Below are 22,669 nucleotides of genomic sequence, written 5' to 3'. Positions count from 1 at the left end.
AATGGGTTACAAACACTGACTTGCAGCCCAAACACTGGCTCCTAACCCAGTTTCAAAAGGTAACCTAGCTCGAAACCTATTTTGGCATCCCACATTCAGTTTAGAACCCTAATATGGAGCGCAAATCCTTGTTCCTAACCCTAAAACCAACACTGGCTGCAACCCTAGCCCTAACCCTAATACACAGCCTAAACCTTAATTTCCAACACAGCCCAAACCTATTTTGGGAACCATAAAACATGATTTGAAGCCCAACCCCTAGCTCCTAACCCTAACCCAACACCTAACCTAAAAGGTGGCAACGATTCCAAGCATTTACAAGCCCCTCTACGAATTTAAGCATTTTTCAAACCTAAAAAAAACAACAATAATGGTATTTTGAAAGACTTCAAATACCCGTACGAACCCTTTACAAGGAGTACTTTCGAGTTTGCCAAATTTGGGGTTTGGGGTGCGCCTTATAGTCTGGAAAATAGTCGAATTCACAATCTTTGTTTACTCACAGTCTTTAAGGAAAAAAAATCATGAGGAAAAAAGTTCCTTAAATCAATTAAGAGTAAATCATATTAAGCAGGTTTTCGCTGATAAAAAATATATGACCTATTGCATGCTTGCTTCCAAAAACACAAGAAAAACGTTAAGTTAAAAATGTCCAGATTTTCCACAAAAAATCCATAAGGAAACTCTTCTTTTTCGCAAGAGTAAAGATGACAGAAAGTGAGGAAGAAAATCCAAAACACAAGTTATTAGAGATTGACCGATATGGGTTTTTCAGGGCCGATACAGAGGATTGGTCTAAAGGGAACCGAAATATGGAGCCGATATTCATTTGCTGTAAAAGCTGAAGAGTCGGCATAAGAGAAACACCGAATATTTGTCAGAAAATCAGATAAAAGGGGAGGGGAACAGTAGGAGCTGGTGCAAAAGAGTTTAGGGCGGCTGCATCTCAGACTTAAAGGGATTACAAAAGACCTTTTTTTTTTTCAATTAGTCACATAACGGAACTTTAATCAACGTGTTGCTGGGAGACTTCTGACCGTTTTACTCTGATGATGTCACAAACCAGGAAGTCTAAGACAATACAGGCTGTCTTCTAAACGCATTATCTAGGAAAATAATTGGAATATACCAATGTCACTCTAGCAGGGGTGTCAAACTCATTTGAACTCGGGGGTCTCATGATAGAACAAACATTCTGTTGGGGGCCGGACGAGTAGATGAAAAAGAAAGAAAAGAGAGATAAAGAAATAAGAGAAAGAGGACAGGAAAAGGAGACAAAGAAAGAGAGAGAGAGCGTGAGAAACAAAAGAGATAAAATGAGAAGTTGTGAGAGAGGGGTAAAGAAGGGGGGCGGAAAAAAGAAATCCAAAGGGAAATAGAAAGACAGAGGGAGAGAAAAGGAAGTTAGAGCAAAAGAAGTTAAAATGATACAGAGAGAGAAAGAGACTAAGAACAACAAAGGAAGAGAAAAAAAGAGACACAGAGGGTGAAAGAGACAGACAGAGAGTGGGAGAAAAGGGGTGGAAAAAGAGAGAGAGAGAAAAACAAATACAAGTACAGTGTCTTTGTTCGAGGCACCTGGCTTCGGCTACATCAAGTTGACATATTTCAACCTGCAGCTTGTTTTTCTCTTGCGCTTCTCTGAGTGTTGTCTCACAGGCCCGATCTGGCCCGCGGGCCGCCTCTTTGACACCTGTCTCTATAGCTAAATCGAGAGCGGGATAATGCAAAAAAAATCATGTACTATTTTCCCTTTAATAATAGATAAAAATGCAGATAGCGATATCGGTTGCGAGAAATGACCTGCCTGATAATCGGTCAACCTCTAAAACTTGGAGGAAACCGAGGACAGAAAAAGGAAAGTTAGGGGAAAAAAAAAAAGTGAGGTTTCAGGCGCTAAATTTGTCGGAGGATTCTCGGGCACGCACGGCGTTGGACTGCGCCCTCCGGCGAGCAAGTCTGGAATTGGAAGGCGGAGACAGTCTCACGGAACAAACCAGGACGGGACAAACCTCTCCGTCCTCGTCCTCTTTGTCTTTTTCGTGCCGGCGTTGCTCGTCGTGCTGCGAGAGTTGCCGGTGGAAGGCGATGGCTTCGGCCGAGAACTGGCTCAGGTCTTTGGTGCTGCCGTTCCTGCCGGGCGGACCGAGGGAAAACCCGGATTTATAGGCGTCGAAACAGACTCGGGGGTTCGTACGGACGCTTGAAATGCGTGAAAATGCTTGGATTTTCAGGTTGTGTTTTCAAGGTCGGGAAAATGTATGAATTTGGAATTAGATTTCTTACCGATCTGGACGCGAACATTTAGAATTTTTTTTTTGCCAAAGTATATATTTTAAACGTGCTTAAAAGGGATGTCTCATTTATGTAATGTATTTATTCAGCCAGTATGAACCATAAACATTATAAATGCAAGATATCATTTGACACATGAACTCTCGATAATGATAATATAATAGATGTAAAATAATAGAGTAATAAAGATATTGTAGTGTATAACACGAGGTAATTATGTAGAATAGTTTAAAAAGAAAGAATATGTAAATAACAAGACAAGAGTAGAATAGGTCGATGAACGTCGTTGGCATAATACTATGAAATGAAATGTGTGCATTTCTATAGCGCTTTTCAAGTCAATGACTTCCCAAAGCGCTTTACAATGTGCTCCACATTTCCCAATAGCGGCCTTGTATTGCAGCCATGTAAGACGCTAACCTGCTTATTGGGGGTATCAGGGGTTCAGTGTCTTACCCAAGGACACTTCGACATGTAACACGGACAAGCCGGGATTCGAACTGGGATCCCTTGATCCCAAGACGAGCGCTCTACCTCCTGAGCTACTGCCGCCCTATATACATAATGACCTCACGACTGATCCCATCTTTGACTATTCTTTCTGATTGACGCGACCAAACCAAACTGTGATTAACCTCATTAAAACGGATTCAATGGTCGCACGATAAAAATGGACTAGAATGAATTGAAGGACTCTGAATGATTTGAGTTGACGAAAGAAGTAGAGCCTTTGTCTGGCTGACTTTAGAATATCAATAGCATTGACAGTCCATGTGAGGTCAGCTGACAAGTAAGTACCTAGAAACTTGAATGAATGGACCAGTTCGGCCTCACCACCATTAATTGACAGTGGCACATGCGGGGGAGGCTTAGTACGGAAATCTCTTATCATCTCCTTAGTTTTACCTACGTTCAATAACAAATTACTCTCATGACACCAGGTGGAAAATGAATCAATTTCTGCTTGGTATTCAGTTTCAACTAAACAAAAATGGCACCAAAAAGAAAATCATCTCCCGCAGATTCCAGCTGAAAATAACAATGAGACCGACAAACGCAATGTAGAACCAGAAGACTGAAACGGCAGATTGTTTACCGTGACGGTGACACAGGGGACGAATTTAAGCATTTCAAGCACCCGAACGAGCCTCGTCGACGTAACTTTTTTGAAAAGTGATTATGAAATGTCTGTTTTACCTCTGTAGGGCATGAGGAGTGGAAAGACCTCTCTCTGGAGCCTTCTGCACACACAAAGAATTGACCAATATCAAGACCAGCTCTCTGCCCACCCTAAATATGGGGCAAATTCATAATCCCAAAGGTGAGAACCACCAGGAAAAGTATGTGTGTGTCTGTGTATGGAGTCAAACTTTGGAACTATGGTTAACTTTGTTGTTATTGTTGCTATTGTTATATCATAACTGTTATTAATATTATTACTATTGTTGTTATTATAATTAGTGTATTTGGTGGGGAAGATAAAGAGGGGGAATAGAAGCATTTGCTCCTTACTACCCCTTTTCGAACATATTATGTAACATTATTTTGTTGTTATTGTTTTTGTTCTGTTTTTATTTTGATGTTTTCAAAAGCATGGACCTACCCCCTGCACCCACGGGTGCTTCAGGACCTGCACGGCACTCAGACGCAGGGTGGCGTCTCGTACCAGCAGTTTGCTGATGAGATCCTTGGCGGCGTCGGAGACGCGGGCCCAATCCTTGTCCGGGAACTCGTACTTGCCTTGCTGGATGCTCTCGAACAGGTGACTCTGTGGGCGGGACGAGACACGAATGATTTTAACAAATAAAAAAAACAAAAGAAGAAGAATATTGTTTTTGAACCATTTGGAGAATATGGACGCTTTTGGTCTCTTTTCTCAAGTTTTGTCCCAAACTGCAAGTCCTACTAACATGAAGTCATCCGAGTTGGCACACACAGAAACAAAGTTTTGATTCTCGCCTGAATTTATTTTTTTCCAATCAAATGCCTGCAGACGAGTGTCGCATGGGGATATTTGTGTATTTTACTTTGGCCAATTTTTAGACGATGTGAAAGAGTTGTAAATGTTGGACTTCTTTTTAAAAAGGTCAATCCAAGAATCGTGCACATTTGCACATAATAATGGTGGGTAAGTAAGAATGAATCACGATTGGCTTCGCTTACGTTTACTTTTGGCTCTGATCTTAATACAGCCTGGAAAAGTTATGTTGGGAATCTCATTGGCTAACCGAAGTGTCAATCCACATTTCAATCGGTCATTATTGGCTGAATATTTTTATAAGCAAAAGTAGGTCAAGATGTTTTTTTCTCAGTATAGGTAGTATAAGTTGTCACAGGCTAAGGACCGTGAAAGAAAGTTTGCAATTGGCCAAAAGTGGGATAGACTAAAACTTCAGAGGCTAATGGCTGTACCGGGAGTCATCTGACGTGTTTATTATGCAGCCAAACAGACGAATTACGTATAAAATTGTCAAATGATGCAGGGGTGCTTTTAGTAGGATCTCTTTTTTTTAATGTCAGATGGTTTGTTTTGGAGGCAACATTTTACACGGTTGGATTCACCGGACTAGTGAATGCAACCAGAAAATGTTAGCAGGGAATCGCATCATGAGCGGGCCTCCAGGGGTTTTCAGGTATCTTGTTTAAGACTGATCGTGATGTTTCTGTGATGAGTACATGGGTAGCTTGTGTGAGTTGTTAACTAGCTATAGCCATAGGCCAGGCCTGGAGCACCACTGGTGCTTTCTCTCTTCTCCTGCCTCAGTCGATCCTGGGCCCGATAATAATCCACAGAGCACCCGCTGGTAATCGCCATTTCATTGCGCTTTTCTGACTTTCCTCCAATTTGATGATGTTTCTGTTTTTTTGATACTAGCTGTCGTGTTGCTCCGTCGCTTGTTTTTATGGCCGGTTGTGCGCCCGCCCACAATGGCTGTTTGACTGATAGTGTTGTTAAAACTTGAAATGAAATGAACTGAACTTGCCTTTGATTGGGTTTTAACAGTACTAGCCAAACATTCACAATTCTGGTTGGTCAAAGACTCCATCACTGAAATAACACACTAACTATGAATCCTTTAGGGTTTGTAAACTTTTCTCATGGCCAAATTCAAGCACTTTCAAGGACTTTTCAATTTTCCCAGGACTTTCAAAGGACAAAAACAAACAGTGGTTTCGTCACTATCTTACCTACTTTGTGTTATTTTGGGTTATTTCCTATTTATGATCTACAATCTGACATGAATTCTGCCATTCTGTGTCAACAATTCGCAGACAGATTCAATACGTCACACTTGTTTACAAACCTGGAAAGTGCTCAATAGGAGTTGGGTAATAATGGAGTTCCATTACGTTAGACAAAAAAAGAACAAGCTGCGGTCAATCATGGAGAATCACATCCACCACACAGCATCATCTCCAGACAGAAGAGCAGCTTCAGCGACAGACTGTTGTCACAGTCTTGTTCCTCGGACAGACTGAGGAGATCATTTCTTCCTCATGCCATGAGGCTCTTGAACTCCACCCGGGGGAGTAAAAGCCCACATGAAACCCTACCCCCATTGATAGTGTGTATTTTCTGTAGCACTATTTAAATACTCTATATCAACACGTCGTATTGGGTATTTTTGTATGTCTCTTTTCTTTTATCATTTTATTTTTCAACACAAGGATACTGCTGGAAGTGTGAATTTCCCTATGGGGATGAATAAACTATCTATTTATCTTTATTTTTTGCATGTTTTTCAGAGGATCTGTGTGTAAATCGGTGAAAATAAATTGGTTTTTTTTGCATTTTATCCTTTATAGCACTATTGAGTTCATATTTGAAATTGTATTTATTTTATTTTATTATTTTGAATTTTCAGGGATTTTGTGTAGTGGTTTGACTTTAAATCCGTTCAGTCTGTAAAAATCTAAAATTGTTTTGTATGTTAAGCATGTTTTTGTAGCTCTCTAAATATTTTAATCTATATTTGCAGGAATCCCCTGCAAAACGTATAAAATTAGCAATTACGACATAAATTGGTGCATCGTGTTTTATTATTATTGATAATATATCATTAAAAAAACTAAAAATCAGAGGAGCTGCTTGGGAGCCGAAAAAAGTCTAAGTGAGCTGGTCCAAACAACATTAAAATTCAAGCATTTTCAAGGATTTCAAGCACCCGTACGAGCACTTATCCTTGAAAAACCCGCAGTGTCTTGCAAATGACACGATTACACAACGTCACATCGCAATCCGGATTGGATTTCGGTTCATCGTGCCGTCTAAAATTGCCCTTCCGGCACGAGGAGATGATTCATCTCCCTTCCGTTCTATTTTCGAAACGCCAAGCGCCGCCAAATGCTGGCGGGCATCGCATGACGGAGCTTCAGACGATGATTAGGTGTTGACGGATGAAAGTTCTGGATGCTCTTATCTGACACGCATTCACTTGTTCGACACCATTGGGTGACGGGTGAGGCGCGATAAATCAAACGAGCGTAAAAATGTCAGGGAAAGGAAGAGCATGCCGCATGGTCTGCTACTTTGAATTCTGTTCTTATCTATCGTCTCATTGGTCTGTGGAGTTACTTGAGCTGAATCAGCAATCCTCAGGCTAAATACTGTAAATTCTGGACTACAGAGTACTTCTGATTAACCTTTTAACAAATTTAAAGGTGGGGTGCATTGTTTGAGGTGTCCTTAGAAAAGTTATAAGTAGAATATTTCCCCTATCACATATGTGTTACGAATGCCCAATTGAGTTCAAAGAGCCCTTATGTTTAATTTTCCACTGCGCCTATCTGCTTTTATCAGAGCTGTTTGCCGCAGAAAACATTAGGTTTGAGGAATAGGGGCTGGGGGCTAGTGCTGAGAGTATACTTGTTCCAGCGGGTTTTTTTTTTTTTTTTGCATTTCTTGTTCCCTTTTTCACCAGTGTAGCATGACAATGGTGAAAGTAAGAAAATGCTTGCTTTTAGGATTGTCCAAACAACAACCCAAACTCGCAAAAAGATGGAAAAAAAATCCACGTACTTGCACGCACATCACGAGTGAGCTGAGTAAGCCAGGCAATGAGGGCAGGAAGTAACAAAATTCCAAAAGGCTCCTTTACGAATTCCTATAAGCCCAAATCCATTTTTTATATTTTAAGTTGGTTATCGAATTCAATTGTCTTTATTGTCATTGATATCAACGTATTGTAACCTGTTTTCTGAGCAGATAGCAGACAGCTAATGTTATTATGGTTGCGACTGTGTGCTACTGTGAAAGGCTGCTGTGTGTCAGTCATACGGTGGAGCAGGCGCACAAGTCAATGTGTCTACCAAAACAAACTGCAGCGCATGGCGACAGCTAGCTATTAGCGGCCCGTTACATTAAAACTAAATTCGGGAAAGTCAGAAGAGCTCAAAGAAACGGTGATCACAAGCGGGTGCTCCGTGGATTGCTATCGGGTCGGGGAAGCCACTGAGGTGGCGTCAGGAGAGCAGCTGATAACGTGGCTGCATGTCCTGGCTACTGCTATGCCTAAACTAACAACTCTCTTAAGCCACTCCTACCCGAGCTGGCATCTCACCAATGCCAGATCCATTACCCGTGAGACGGATGACCTGGAGCTACAACTCGTGCGAAACTGCTACGTTCAGGACGGTTGTATTTGAATCATCACAGAGACCTTACTCAGTTTGACGATACCTGATGCTAGCATGCAATCAGTTGGCTCTCATTTCGTTGTACTTTGGTATAATGACAATAAAGACTATTTATTCAACTGTAATTCTGTATTTGTTTTTTATTTGTAGATCTAGTTATTTTGTGACAGTGGTATACTTTCAGTCGGTAGGGACGTCATATCGAGATAAATTTGACCCTTGGGGGCTTTTATGAAGGTGCTACTTCCTGGAATTTCACTTTTCGCTGGGAGTTCAAGTCCCCATGAACTGCGATGATCGAAGGATTACTGTATATGAATACTGTTGGAAAATATTACATAATATCTGCACCGTATTTAAAGACGTAGCAAAAAAGTAAGCGTCTTGTACTTCAAAATGTACCTTACATGCAAACATTTCACAATTTAGGTCACTCGGTTGCGAGCTCACCTGGCAGGTGCGGCACGTTTCCCCCCGGTCCCAGCCGCAATCGCTCCCGCAGTTTCCGGTGAACGGCGGGCTGCCGCTTAAAAGGATGTAGAGGATAACCCCGAGGCTCCACAGATCGCAGCGCTTATCGTAGAAGGAGGCCTCGTCGGTGAAGACCTCCACCACTTCCGGGGCCATGTATTCTGCTGAGCCGCACTAATAAGGAGAGAACAGTCAAACAATGACATGACATTATCGTTGTTAAGGGTGGGACCATATGCCTTGGTCACGATTAAATTGTCTCCAGAGGTGGGTAGTAACGGAGTACATTTACTAGGCTTTTTTTACTGTGCTGAATGCGCAGTGCATATCCATTTATCCTCGCACGCACGCATACTATATAGATATATATTCTACTACATGTTCTTAATTTATTTATTTGATTAATACTACTTTTATTTTATTGTTTAGTTAAAGGATAGTGGGATGTTTGGACGCGTTCTAAGGGATGGGCAGGTTACCTGTATGATGCGGCAGGGGTAAACCAGTGAAAGCTGTCGGGCCCTGCTGTCAAACAAAAAAGTGTGTTGTCTCACCCTGACCAGAGTGACACGGCCGCTTTCTGGTGTCCCGTTTCATCTGGAGGGACGAAAGCATGACCGACTTGGGTGCAGAGGTGCCTAACTTGCTACAGTGCTACAGTTACTCCGTACTTAAATAACTTTTTCACCAAGTACTTTTTTACTTTTACTCAAATAAGTACTTGGATGACTACTTTTACTTCTACTTGAGTGTTATTCTGAAGGAACAGTACTTTTACTTGAGTAAAATATTTGGCTACTCCACCCACCTCTGACTGTATCATACTGAAGGTACCGATTCGATTTACATTACGATTCTCGATAATTGCGATTCGATATAATTGTGTGCAATTTAAAAAACGAGCGACTTAAATCATACGCTTGTGGCCCAATAAACCATGAACGATGGTCAAACGATGCACATCAGCCTGTGTCAGTCAGTCTGGAAGCTGACATTTATTTCAACGGAGGTAATAAGAACATAAGATGTAGACCGTGCAACAGGTTTACAGCCTCAAAGTCTCATGAATTGAAATGTTAGCGTAACACATATGTGGTCCTTTAATGATCCTATTTAACAGGCAACACTGTCAGATAGTAAAATAAAATAGAGAATCTAAAACAAAAAGAAAAACACCACAAGTGTAAGCGATCACATTAAAATCAAGATCCTTCAAATTCGACATTTTTTTAAAAACCCTGTGCTGCAGGTAAACATGGCTGTCCGCGGAGATGCTTTTGTGTCTCTCTCCACAAAAGCCTGCTGAATTTGGTTCCTCAAGACAAGGTTTTGCCGATTTATCTTTTTCATGGCAAACCTCTGCCTGGTCTCCTTGTGGCGGACCAGATACACGGCCCCATATGCCCCATTACGGATGAGTTTAATAGTCTCAAAATCGCTCTCAAGAGGCTAGAATAGAACATGTGTTGGATCTGCCCATCTGTCTGTCCCTCACCCCCTCATACAACCCTCCTGCAGGCGTGCACGAAACGCCATCTCTCGTTGCCTCAACAACGGCGTAGGGACTGTCTACTGATCCCTAGCTTACTATGTCACTCCACTATGCCTACTAGGGGTTCACCTACACACACTCAATTGCTGGATACAGGAAGCAACACGGGTCGGTGGAGTTTCCTCGATGTGTGGGCAAAGATCTGATCCAAGCCACTCCTGACATCTATAGGTGATTTATCAAACTGAAACCATCCCCAGAGGCTTGATACTTACCGATGAGCTGCAACCAATTCTTTATAATTATTTTATTTAGGGAAAAACTCATAAAAGAATGAAAAAAAAATGTTTTTACGTTTTGGCACGTCGGGACAATGCTAATGTGCTATAACACAGGTGGTAATAGTCAAAAATCTTACCGGCGTGGTAAGTTCTGGAGTCGTGATAGGCGTGCAGGCGCTGCTGAGCTGCACACCGCTTCCCAAGTCAAAGTCACAGATTTTAACTGGTGACACCTAAAAAAAAAAATAGGAAAAGTATTGTATAAATGATTCTTTTTAAATTCATAAAAAAACATTTGAAATACAGAATTACAAATAAATAAATATCAGTTTCTAACATTGATTGTTAAACGGGCAGAGGTCCACTCTAAAGTTGATGACCACAATTGACAACTATTCAAGTCACAGTTACAGTATATGTAAAACCCTTAAACCCCAACAGAGACGATGCTAAGAGAAGCATAAGAAAAATATAACCTGCTTCTAGTCAAACAATGATATGCAGTTTTTAAAATGTCCAATGGATGTCACCAAAGTATGCAATAAAACACTTATGAAGTAGCCCTATTGCATCGAGTTTTTCAATCCAAATGATCAAAATTACTCATAAAAATGGGAGCTATTGTCAGTGTTTTTCGTCCCGTTTGACAACGACACTTTGGATGACTTTCTATGCTACGGTTATGGGTTTTAACGCACAAAAATGCGTTTATTCGAGGAATCGACTCCTTGCCCTGAAGAATTCTCGTGCCGGCGTGATGAAGGGGCCCTATCGTGGATGCAGAGCCGGAGCTAAGGCTAAGCGGCTAGCGGCTTTATAAGTCTTGGGTACCGTCCGTAATCATGGTAAATGCGAACTCTCTACCAAATAAGACAGACGAACTGGCTGTGCTGGTGAAAAACATCAAAGCGTACAGGGAGTGCAGTTTGCTGTGTTTTACGGAAACGTGGCTCACGTCTAGCATCCCGGACGCTAACGTGTAACTACCCAGAGCCATCCGGAGCTATCCGGCTTCAGCGCTGTTAGACAGAAACACAAAAGCCTGTGGGAAGCGGAGAGGAGGCAGACTCGCTATCGACGTAAACAGGAGGTGGTGTCACCCTGGGCACAAAGATTTCCATCTGGTGCAGGGACGTCAAACTTTTGGACTAGCGTGTGACATCATCCACTCCGCTGTTACTAAACTACAACACAGCACCCTGAGGCCATCCTGTTAATCTGTTAATAAATAATAAAAGGATACTGCTGGTAGTGTGAATTTCCCTACAGGGATGAATAAAGTATCTATCTATCTATCTAGCTCTATCGATTTTCTGTGTTTCAAAACCATTTGGATGAAACGGTCCCTTTATAAACAAATAGACAATGAAATGCAAACACTGCAGGTGAATCCAAAACAGAAACATGGATTAGATTTATCTATTTTCCTTATGAATTGTCGAGGTTTCTGATGTAAGACTTTCAACTGGTATACACAAATGATAAAATGCATCAATTAGATTCTTTTTTTCCCTTGTGCAAATCATTTCAAAATGATGCATACCGCCACTCAAAAAGCTTGCCGACCCCTGATCTAAGGGTGTCACTTATATTCTATGGCATATGAATAACCTATATTTTATGTTGATAATATGTGTATTATTTGCCCTCATGTAGGTTTTAGATCAGGGGACGGTGTCATAACAGCCTGTAGTCCGTACAGCCCTTTGAGACTCTTTGTGATTAAGGGCCAAACAAATAAACATGACTTGACAAGCCCTAACCCTAACCCTAGTTTCGTTACTGGTACTGGATAAGTAGTGTTTTTTTCATGTATTTGATATGCATGACAATCAATAGAAATCATTTAAATAAGTTGACTTTTGTCAAAGAAAACAGACTAATTGACGCACTTTTTTGAGCCTTCATGGTTTTTAATCTCCTGCTAACCTTGAAATGCGTTTCCTGAAAACATCCTCCATCCTTTTAAGCCCCCATTTACAGCCCAAACTTACTTGATCCGTGTATTCACAAAGCACATTCTCCAGTTTGAGATCCCGGTGAGCGATACCTGAAGGGACACCAATTTACGACCATGACAACGAGAAGAGGCTTGATTAGAGTGGATAATAAGACGATTTACCTTTAATGTGTAGAAAGTCGAGAGCTTGGGCAATGTCACGGACCACCCTGCTAGCCTCCAGCTCATCAAAGTGCTTCCGGTTTTGGATGTGCGTCAGAATGGAGCCTGGGGAGATGAAAACAAAAATCACATTGCTTCTACAGGTTTTGCTTAGCCTGCAGACAAAACGGCTGATTTTGTTTTCCTCCGCTCACCTCCTCGCAACTTTTCAAACACTAAATAAAAGCAGGTCTCGCATTCAAAGAATTCTATCAGTTCCAAAATGTTCCTGAAAACAAAATGAGTTAAGTAATAATCGTGGTTATTTTGCGCAAAGCATTTCAAATGAAACATGAGCTTCCTCACTTGTTTCCTTGGCACTGGTAAAGCGTCTCCACTTCCCGGAACACTCGGCTGCGGCTGTGGCCTGCGCTCTTTTCGATGATCTGTGCGAGATTCCAAAATGGCATCGGCGTTAAGATTCTCAACTACTAATTTCTGTTTGTCTGTTTCAAATTCAAAACCTCAAAATAGGTATTGCGCAAGTATTTACTCCCATAAAACATTAACAAATGTAATATCAGCCAAAGTGACTCTAGGTGTTATATTTGATCCTAATCTGTCGTTTCACAGTTACAAATGAAAAACATGACTAGAGTGACTTGCTTCTACATTTGTAATATTGCGGGGACTCGCCCGACACCGTCACAATCAAATGCATAGATTATAATTCATGCGTTGATGACTTCTCAGTTTGATGACTGTAATGCATTGCTCTCCGGTCCCCCCATATCTAGCATCAAAAGTTTGCAGCTGCTTCAAAATGCGACGAAGACAAAGTCTGTCCAAGTCATGACTCGCATTGTCTCCCGGTCCGCTTAAGAAGTGACTTTAAGGTTCTGTCATGATTACTGATGCGACTCAGCTGTGCCCGCCGCAGGTTCTGATTGGCTCCCTGTCACTATTTGAACTCAGTCCTGTCAATCCTCTGTTGTCAGTCCGTCTGTGAAGCTCCGCGTATACTACGCAAGCCTTTTTCGACCCTGACTCCCACCTGTCCCGTTTTTTGCTCCCGTTTGTCTCCTACGACCTGTTTTGATTCCGACCACGTCTGCTCTCCCGTCCCTAATAACGATCCGTTTTTGATCCGGACCACGTCTGTTCTCCCGTCCCAGCTTACGACCCGCTTTCCACCCCTGACACAGCCATCGCTCGCTACGGAAGATCCACTTCAGAGTTCAGATCACAAGCCAAGTACGAGAGCGAACACCGGATCGTGGGCGCAACCCTTCCTCGTTCCTTCAATAAAACTTGCAGTAAACGTTACGCGAGTGGGTCCTGTTTCCGTTCTGGTCCTGACAGGTTCTTTTACTAACATACAAATATTTGCATGGACTTGCCCCCTCTCATCTCTCCGATTTGATTTTCCCCCCTACGACCCTCTGCTTAAAAAATGCTGGTCTGTTTGTGACTCCAAGAGCCAAGAAGAAATCTGCAGGCTCGAGAGCGTTCTCCATCTGGGCCCCGGTGCTGTGGAATGCTCTGCCTCAGGAGATAGGATCTGCAACCTCAGTGGAAGTTTTTAAATCTAGACTTAAGACGCACTTCTATTCTATAGCTTATGATTGATGCCGACCTCATACTTTTTTGGTGTCCTTTCCAGCAGGATGGTTGGTGGTGAAAGGAGGGAGAAGGACGTACCCGCATAAGTTAGCAGACCAGCACCTGGACCTAAAGCATGTCAATGTCTGATCGACCAGCTGGCTGAGAAAGGAAGCTGCCCCGTTGCTGTCATGGACTTTTTGGACAATTTTACATATTGCATGTTTTTTTTTATTGATGTTGAATATGTTTTGAGTATTGTTACCCAATGCAACATCCATTGCAGCCAGGTCATCCTGTAAGGGGAATTACTACCTGTAAGTCACCTTCTCAAGGTTTCTTATTTTCCTCATTTTGAGGTTTGGGGTTTTTCCTTGCCCGCATGTTGGTTTCAGATCAGGGGATGGTGTCATTGTGGCCTGTGCAGTCCTCTGAGACATTTTTTGATTTAGTGCGTCACAAATTTGGCTTGACTTGACAAATGGGCTCAGTGATAGTTTCTCTTCCAGGGCCATCACCACCCTAAACAAGCACACTAAAATATGTATCCTGTAACTCGTTTGGGAACTTTTGTTTCTGCTAATATCTTTGCACAGGTTTTCATTGCACTATTATCACAACCTTGGCCAGTCTCTAAGAAATCCATTGTAAATGTATTTTGCCTTTTCATTCCGACAGTAATTAAATCTTACTTTTCTTTTTCAAATCTTTATGACATGTTTACAAAGTGCCATCTCTAATGTGGTTGAAAACAATGTTGTTAAATACAATGTTTCACAACGTTGATATCAATAACAATAAAGACAATTCAATTAAATACAAAAGCTTACAGCAAATTACTATATTCACGTTTTCGATAAAAACTACAAAAATGGAATCCAAATTGTTTTTTATAATTATTTTAATTTATTAAAAATGCTTTTCCCCCTGGGATTCGATCTGCGACCTCAGTGGAAATGTTTAAATCTAAGCATAAAACACTTCTTCTACTCTATAGCATATGAATAACCTATATTTATCCATCTATCTATTTTATATTGACAAAATAAGGGGATGGTGTCATAATAGTCTGTAGTTTGCAATAGTCTTTGATCTGTGCAGCCCTTTGAGACTCTTTGTGATTAAGGGCCAAACAAAGAAACAGGACTTGAATTTTATAATTATTGAATCATATTCATGCTAAAATCCTCCCATAAAGTTATTAATGATGGCTACTTTGTTGTTTGCCAATTTTAAGTGTCTAAGAACTACTTTAAACCTGAAAACAGTGCTCTTAAATGGAACTACGAAAAATAATCACATTTGAAAATTATCTTTGTCCATTCTAAAATATGATTTTTAATATTTGGCACCTCTAGTATTTTATATACCGTATTTTCCGCACTATAAGGCGCACCGGGTTATAGGGCCCACCTCGAAAAAATAGTTTTTGGTCCAATTTTTGACATACATAAGACGCACCGGATTATAAGGCGCTACAATGGGAACGTGGACAAAACAGTCAGATGGTTCAGTCCAACTTCTTACCCCCTTAACATTCCCGAAGCTTGCAAAGACGCAAATACGTGTCGAGAACACGTGCGGATGCGGTGTCCGTACGATGTCACTCAAATGAATCATTCCATCATTCGGAAGGTTAAAGTCTTGGGATTAAAGAAATTCCAACCATTCCTTAGTTTCTATTTTCTTTTTCACTCGCAACTTTACTGTGCATATGACAATAAACACTTGGAATTGAGTTTAATTTAAAAATAGACACTCCATTCCATCCATTATCTGCACCGCTTATCACAGAAACATGGAGTTCAGTCTGAAACAAGATACAGGGACAATATAAAACCCGGAGTAGCTCACCGAAGTCGTTGTGTTCATAATAATGTGCAGCTAATGTCCTCTTATATCCGTGAGGGTAGTAAATCCAGGAGAATAAAATATTTACAAATACAGAATAGAAAAAAATGCTTTCTCTATGCCGTCAGCCACGTCCTATACACATTCATCTTTTTCGGCCAATTGCAGGCTTTGTTTTGCCGTTTAAGCCAATGCCAGCCTGTAAATGATAAAAAGCATCCGGCCCTTGACCTCCGAATAACTTAAGCCAATAGTGATCGATTCAACTGATGATTGACACATCTTTTTCGGCCAATTGCAGACTTTGTTTTGCCGTTTAAGCCAATGCCAGCCTGCAAATGATAAAAAGGATCCGCCCCTTGACCTCCGAATAACTTAAACCAATAGTGATCGATTCAAATGATGATTGACACATTGGTTAGCCAATGAAACGCCGGTAAATAAATCCCAGCATACACCGCATACTACTTGGCGTTCGGGGGGAAATCTAGTCGGCGGCTGCAAGTTAGTTGGAAGACTTTGCGATTTAATATTGATCCATAAATAAGGCGCACTGTATTATAAGGCGCATGGTCAGCTTTTGAAAAAAATAAAAGCTTTTAGGTGCGCCTTACAGTGCGGAAAATACGGTACCCTTTATCTATCTATCTATCTATATACCAAAGCCATATTCCCCCAGTGTGAGTTGGCTAAATCCAAGAACACACTTACATTTACCAGACATTCAATCCACTTTGTTGTTCCCGACTTGACACCGAACAATAAGCCCACAGCACAACCAGGGGGAGTTGATGTGCAATGGCACCCTTAAATATATATCCTTATATACTAAAAATATATAATATTGTGACCAAATCAGACGTTTATCCTGGAGTGACAATGTTTCACCACGTTGATATCATTAATGATTCTATTCTATATAATTTTATTGCATTCTTTCTGAAGGAATAGAATTCTGTTGTAAACTGAGGCCTTGATGCACACAGGGTTAGTAAAAACCTAAACACCTCTCATCTTAGCCATAAATTCTAATACAACCCCTTTTTATTGAATTTTTTTTTAACTCACCTTTACGGCATATTCGTGTCCATTCTGCAGGCTGATGCATCCTTGGACTTTTGCAAAGGCGCCTTGGCCTAACACCTCATCTGTCAGCTTGTAACGGTCTAAAATGAATCCAGAAATTATATATTACAATAAGACGTGACAGAATTCCACTATATTTACCGTCAAAAGTGCCAGTGGAGCCGTTTGCCGCCCGGGATCTTTTTTTCTTCTTTCGTTTGGCTGCATCGGGGATGTTCAAAGGTTGGCTTTTCTCAACTTCTGATCCAAACAAAGGAATAAAAGGATATTTAAAACCACTCGCGGCACTGAGCGACAATACTGTCGTACCTGAGGCGACTTGAGCAATGAGCTGCCTGTCCTCTGAAGCCATCTTATTCTGTTGGTGCTCTTGTTCTCCACAACAGTGGCCTACTTGGCCCAGAGCCAGGGAGTTGCCCTGGAACAGATGGGGAAACGAGGGAAGGAACCGGTTATTATAAAAACGGTGTGAAAATCAAGTGTTTCTAAAAGTAGACCACAGGGTTCCTACACCCTTTTCATGGCCAAATTCAAGCACTTTAAAGGACTTTTAAGCCAATTTTTCCAGTACCGTTAAAAGAAGAAATCCGGTGTGAGTCGTGATTTTGCAGATCCCAAAATATGTCAGACTTATACATGCGATTTTTAAATTTGCGTTTGCATATATCAAAACATATGATTCCTAGATCATTGGTAAATCCTGAATACATTTGTAAATCTAGATAATATGTGCGTAAATATTTATGAGACAATCTTCTCCCCATGTAGGTGGTGGGTAAAATGAAATATGTAGCTTATATTTTCAGTTGCAGGACGTTCTTCCCATTACAATTCAAAACTGGGAAAAGCTACCTCCTTTTTTTACACGGTCCATAATAAAGTTCATAATGGGTGCGTGATCCCTGCACTAATACATATTTCATAGTGACCTGTTTAGGTGTAGCATGTACCTGTCCCGTTGGACGTGACCTGTAGGAGGGGATGACGCTTTAAAGGACATTGCCATACAAACTAATACCAGCTGACCAGCTCGTTACCAAAAATGGTCATTTGGGAACGACCAGTTTACAGCACTAAAACCTCTGCAACTGTGCATTTGACTTTGATTAGTTTTTGTTGCACATTTTGAAAGAGTTGCAAATGTTGGACTACCCCTTCTGCATTTCTATCACTATTGTTCACACTTGCGTGAAAAAATGGTAAAATGAGTCACGAGTGGCGTTACGCATGTTTATTTTGGGGTCTAATTTGAAGACATTGCGTGCATCTACATATTGTTCTTTACAGAATTTCACGTGTCAATCATTTGAATCTGTTACTACTGGCTAAAGATATTTGAAGCTAAAGGAGGCGACATCCGTTTTATCAATACAGGCCCTAACGGGCTAATACAGGGTGTGGATTGTGAAAAAAAGTCTGCAATTGGACAAAAAAATTGTATCAATCAAAAGGTCAGGGGCTAAGGGCCATCTTGGAAATAGTTTTGCGAGTTTTTTTTATTTGCAAATGGGAATTATGTGGCGATTGCAGCAAGAAACGTCCAACAATGCAGAAATGCTCTTAGGCGGATTTTTTTTATTTTTATCAGTCAGCATTATTGTGTGTTTTGAAGCAAATATTTTACACGGTTGGATTCGCTGGACAGTCCTGGAAATAACGACACTGTTTGCGGACATTCAACTCATTCGATGGGGACGTAATTGGTAGGCTAGGCGGGCTTTAGAGTTTTCGGGTATCTTGTTTCGAACTGATCGTGAGATTTCTGCGATAAGTATTTTGAAATGATCATCACATCTTGAATCCCAAAAGTTAAAGCTTTCCAATGACATGGCATGACATTTTCTAGTCACTGGTGACATTTTACAGAGACATATTTGCTTCTTAACAGTCAAACGGGGTTAACAGTCAAATTTACTGACAAAATGACATTAAAGCCTACTTACAACAAAGTCAGTTAGTTCTTTGTTCCTTTGTCTCTTTGTTTCCTTATCCTCACTGTAAATGTGGAACTAGAGTCGTCCAATTTCGTTGTCACAGCATATCCCATGTTGTAACAATGACAATAAAGGCATATTCTATTCTATTCTATTCCCCAAATATACTAAATCGCTTCTACAGAGTCACTTCTCGGCAACCTGCCCAAACAGTAGCTCACTTTTACCTTGCAAAAGAGCACCCTAATCAGATATGACCAAACATATTTATACATCCAGTCATAGCACATATGACTCACTAAGACTGATGTCTGTGTAAAGGTAGATAAGAGAGATAAGTCATTCCACCGATAAGTAGATGTTTCACAACATGGCGATGACAGACGGTACCTGGAGCGGGTGCTGGAAGACTTGCAATTCAGTCATCATGCTGCGCCTCACCATGGCTGCCGGCTGAGGGGAGATTTACGAGTATTTAGTTGGCCTGGAATAATGCGCATCGGCCACAATTACCTAGATGAAACAATATAAGGGAATGTCAGTCAAGAGCATAATTCCGTGCCTAGTACAAGGGGGTTTTCCCCTCTTTGGTTATGCATAAACAACTGTTTTATAAAAAAATTCGAGACACTATACCAGGGTACCCCTGAGGACAGCGAAAGTCCCCGCAGACTTTTTCTGAGTTTTCTTGTAAAATTATTTTTGGAGCGCTTGGCTGAGTCTATTTAACCCTAAGTCTAATAATAAATTCGGTCATAACATAGTCACAACATAATAAGTTGTTATTTAAGAGATCCGTATCAACCCGGGTGCCCTTTTAATTTGTAACAAAATAGCCCTCTGCTTGACAGAGGTTGGAGACCCTCTGCACTATACCATAAGACCACTTGTGAGGTTTGTGCTGAGGTTTTGAATTTTTCCCTACCCTCATGTAGGTTTTAGATCAGGGGATGGTGTCAATGTAACCGGTGAAGTCCTTTGAGAAATTTTGGGATTAAGGGCTATACAAATGAATGTGACTTGACTATAACGTCACTGAACCAAATGATTACTTTTATGCAGGGTTCATACACCTTTTTCACAACCAAATTCAAAGCTTTAAAGCTGATTTTCCAATTTCTCTCGTACCGTTAAAATAGTGCAAAAGTGCAAATGATTTATTTTGCAGAGCCACAAATATATTTGTGATTTATATATTCCATTTTAATCTTGCTTGTACATTTATCAAGACAAAATCTTGAGTAAATAGTTAATAATGGTTTTGATACAAATCTAACCTTTTATAGGTGTTGGGTAAAAATGACAGTAATATGTAGCTTATATTTTAGTTGCAGGAAGTTTTTTCCTACTATAATTTACTTCTCAGAATAAGTCTCCATAACTGATACTTAACATTTCATAGTACCCCTGTTGAGGTGCAGCATGCACCTGTCCTCTTGGAATAGACGACGGTTCATAAGACCGTACAAACTAATGCCGGCTGTCGTTAGTCACGAGGGAAGAAGGGAAGAATGCAATGACAAAGCGAAGCCACCCGAGAACAGTGTTTGCATCATTTTTTAGCAGACTTGCAACCATTTACAAACACTTCACCCAAAACTCAAGCACTTTTCATTCCTTGAAAACACATTGAAATTCAAGTACTTTAGAGCACATATATGAACTCTGTCTACCGCGTCACTGAAATATTAAAATGATCCGCATTTGTATCGGGCTTTTCAAGTCACTACAGACCTCCTGAAGCGCTTTACAATGTGCTTCACACTTACTCATTCCCAGAGGCATGAAAGATGCCAACCTGAATGTATCGATTGCCCTTTTAATGAGTATTCTAAATTACTTTTGACCTCGTGAAGCATTTTAATCCGCTGTGAGAAATGTTATGTAAATAAACTCTTACTAAGACACATCAGTGTGAAATCCAATAGCTAGTCCCGTAAATATAACCAAATCAAGCTGTGACGTCACTGACAGCCAAGCATTCGTGGATTTTTTTTAACTCTCATATTTTACTTTAATTTCAAGAAATTAATATTTAGTAAAATACCCTATTAGTAAAACACACGGTTACGTGACTTGGTTTTAAAGAAAGGATAAGAAAGAAACATTTTGTTCTTAGCGTTAGCCAACGCTAACCTGCTAGCCTAGCATAAACCGAAGGAGCATTTCGCGCCGTCCTTTTTATGTAGGAAAAAGGACGTGAATTATAAGAGATAATATCGATTTATAACCTGAAAATCCTCCGAAGTGTCAAGTCGACGCCGTTCAGAATCTGGCTGAAAACAGCAAGAGAAGCCAGGTGCCTCTCGAAGGCGGCGGTGACGCTCCCAGCGGGGAAACACATGAAAACATTCCTTCACGCCTACTTCCGCATGTTCTCTTCTCCTATTGGTCTATATAACTACGTCATAACGACGTTTCACCGCACGCCTTCGCCGTTCTATTTTGATCCGAATAAATAAGATTTATTTCCTCCTTTTATTTGATTTAACTCTCTATTTGATTTAGTACGCATTTTTGTTATGGTTTTTAGAAAGATGACAAAAGCCTATTTGAAATAGTTTTTTGTGCATTTGTCTATCGTTTTTTTCTCAAGTTTCTTTTTTAACTCATTCAATGGCAGACTTTCGAACAGCCTGCCCTGACCTTGTACATTGAACTCAAGCCCACTCAGTGAAAATCTTCATTGCATTAGTCAATCGTATAAAATCCTTTAGAGTCAAAATGTATAAAATCCTTTATTTGGCAGACCCGAAAGTAATGCCAATACTTTGGTGGAATGAATTTTGAGAACCAACACTTTCATAGGTAAATTCCATTTATTCATAAACATTTTTCCCTTTTAGCTTGACAAATTCAACCCTGAAATCCAGGGTGTCTTAAACTTCAAAAAGCCTTCGCTATTACAAATACAATCCCAAAGAACCCAAAATAGCTTATAAATATATGCTTATAAAGCTTATAAAATTCCAATCATGAATACATGCACAGGATAGCACAATTGACCCTTTGCACGTGACGTCAATGTTCTGATTGGCTCCCTGTCACTACTTGAACCCAGTCCTGTCTGTCCCCTGTTGTCAGTCCGTCTGCGAACCTCAGTGAACACTAGGCAAGCCTTTTTCGACCCTGACTCCCACCAGTCCCTTTTATGCTCCCGCCTGTCCCTGGCTTCAACCCGTTTTTGATCCTGACCAAGTCTGCTCTCCCGTCCCGGCTTTTGACCTCTTTTTTGTCAGCGACTACGTCTTCTCTCCTTTTCTGGCTTACGACTCGCTTCCGACCCCGACCACGTTTTTGCTCTCCTATCCCGGCTACTGACTTGTTTTTTCCGCTCCCGACACGGCCATCCCGCGCCACGGAAGTGCCACTTCCGCGTTCAGAGCGACCTGCTCCCCGTGACCAGCGATCACCGGATCGTGGGTGCAATCCTTTCCCTTCTTCCCAATAAAACTAAGAGAAATGTAACGCAAGTGGGTCCTGTCTCTGTTCTGGTCCTGACAATGTACTCATGAAAAGAGCCATATATGGCTCGTGAGCCATAGGTTCCCAACCCCTAGTATAGCTATTTGCTTATGTTGTCTTCTGTTTACTGTTTGCAGGAGTACCGTTTACTACAGTTTACGGTACGAAGTTAGGTCCCGTGTGTGCAAAGGGTCAAGAGCAGGGGTGTCAAACATGCAGCCCGGGGGCCAGATCAGGCCCGCTAAGGGATTGAATCCGGCCCGCGAGACAACGCTCAGAGAAGCGCAAGAGAAAAACGAGCTGCAGGTCTAAATATGTCCACTTGATGTTGCCAAAGCCAGGTGCCTCAAACAAAGACACTCTACTTGTATTTCTTTCTTTCTCTCTTTCTCTCTCTCTCTCTCTCGCTTTCTCTCTCTCTCTCTCTCTCTTTTCCTCCCTTTTTCTCTCACTC

The 22,669-nt window shown here is 41.0% G+C and overlaps 1 protein-coding gene and 1 long non-coding RNA gene across 6 annotated transcripts in view; one reads left to right on the top strand and one right to left on the bottom strand.

The window, feature by feature from the left end:
* The window catches only part of LOC148356037 (uncharacterized), an 84,920-nt gene extending 71,188 nt beyond the window's left edge, over window positions 1–13,732 (top strand). For 2 of the 3 annotated variants that reach the window (XR_015852198.1, XR_015852196.1), the window contains 3 exons: window positions 3,501–3,616; window positions 3,888–4,057; window positions 13,453–13,732. This is a non-coding gene — a long non-coding RNA (uncharacterized LOC148356037). The remainder of the gene's footprint in view (window positions 1–3,500; window positions 3,617–3,887; window positions 4,058–13,452) is intronic. The other variant, XR_015852197.1, reaches the window with a different exon arrangement.
* On the bottom strand, window positions 1,767–21,100 carry mknk1 (MAPK interacting serine/threonine kinase 1). Of its 3 annotated transcripts, none has more exons than XM_088349226.1 (14): window positions 20,982–21,100; window positions 19,141–19,263; window positions 17,126–17,234; window positions 16,958–17,056; window positions 16,799–16,896; window positions 12,644–12,723; window positions 12,493–12,566; window positions 12,299–12,403; window positions 12,171–12,226; window positions 10,314–10,409; window positions 8,383–8,577; window positions 3,899–4,063; window positions 3,493–3,536; window positions 1,767–2,133 (listed from the first exon to the last, which is right to left on the bottom strand). In XM_088349226.1, the coding sequence occupies exons 2-14, from the start codon at window positions 19,192–19,194 to the stop codon at window positions 1,890–1,892; spliced, it is 1,419 nt and encodes a 472-aa protein (XP_088205352.1). In that variant the 5' UTR covers window positions 19,195–19,263; window positions 20,982–21,100; the 3' UTR covers window positions 1,767–1,889. The 3 variants fall into 3 exon arrangements, with proteins under 3 accessions (XP_088205352.1, XP_088205354.1, XP_088205353.1); XM_088349228.1 differs by having other exon boundaries at window positions 16,958–17,053; XM_088349227.1 differs by having other exon boundaries at window positions 19,141–19,203; window positions 20,982–21,094.
* Between the last annotated feature and the right edge of the window lie 1,569 nt (window positions 21,101–22,669).

This window comes from Urocampus carinirostris, chromosome 12 (genome assembly GCF_059441175.1).
Source record: "Urocampus carinirostris isolate Australia breed hairy pipefish chromosome 12, RoL_Ucar_1.0, whole genome shotgun sequence".
In the NCBI taxonomy this organism is placed as follows: Eukaryota; Metazoa; Chordata; class Actinopteri; order Syngnathiformes; family Syngnathidae; genus Urocampus; species Urocampus carinirostris.
This window is presented reverse-complemented; position numbering and strand designations above follow the sequence as displayed.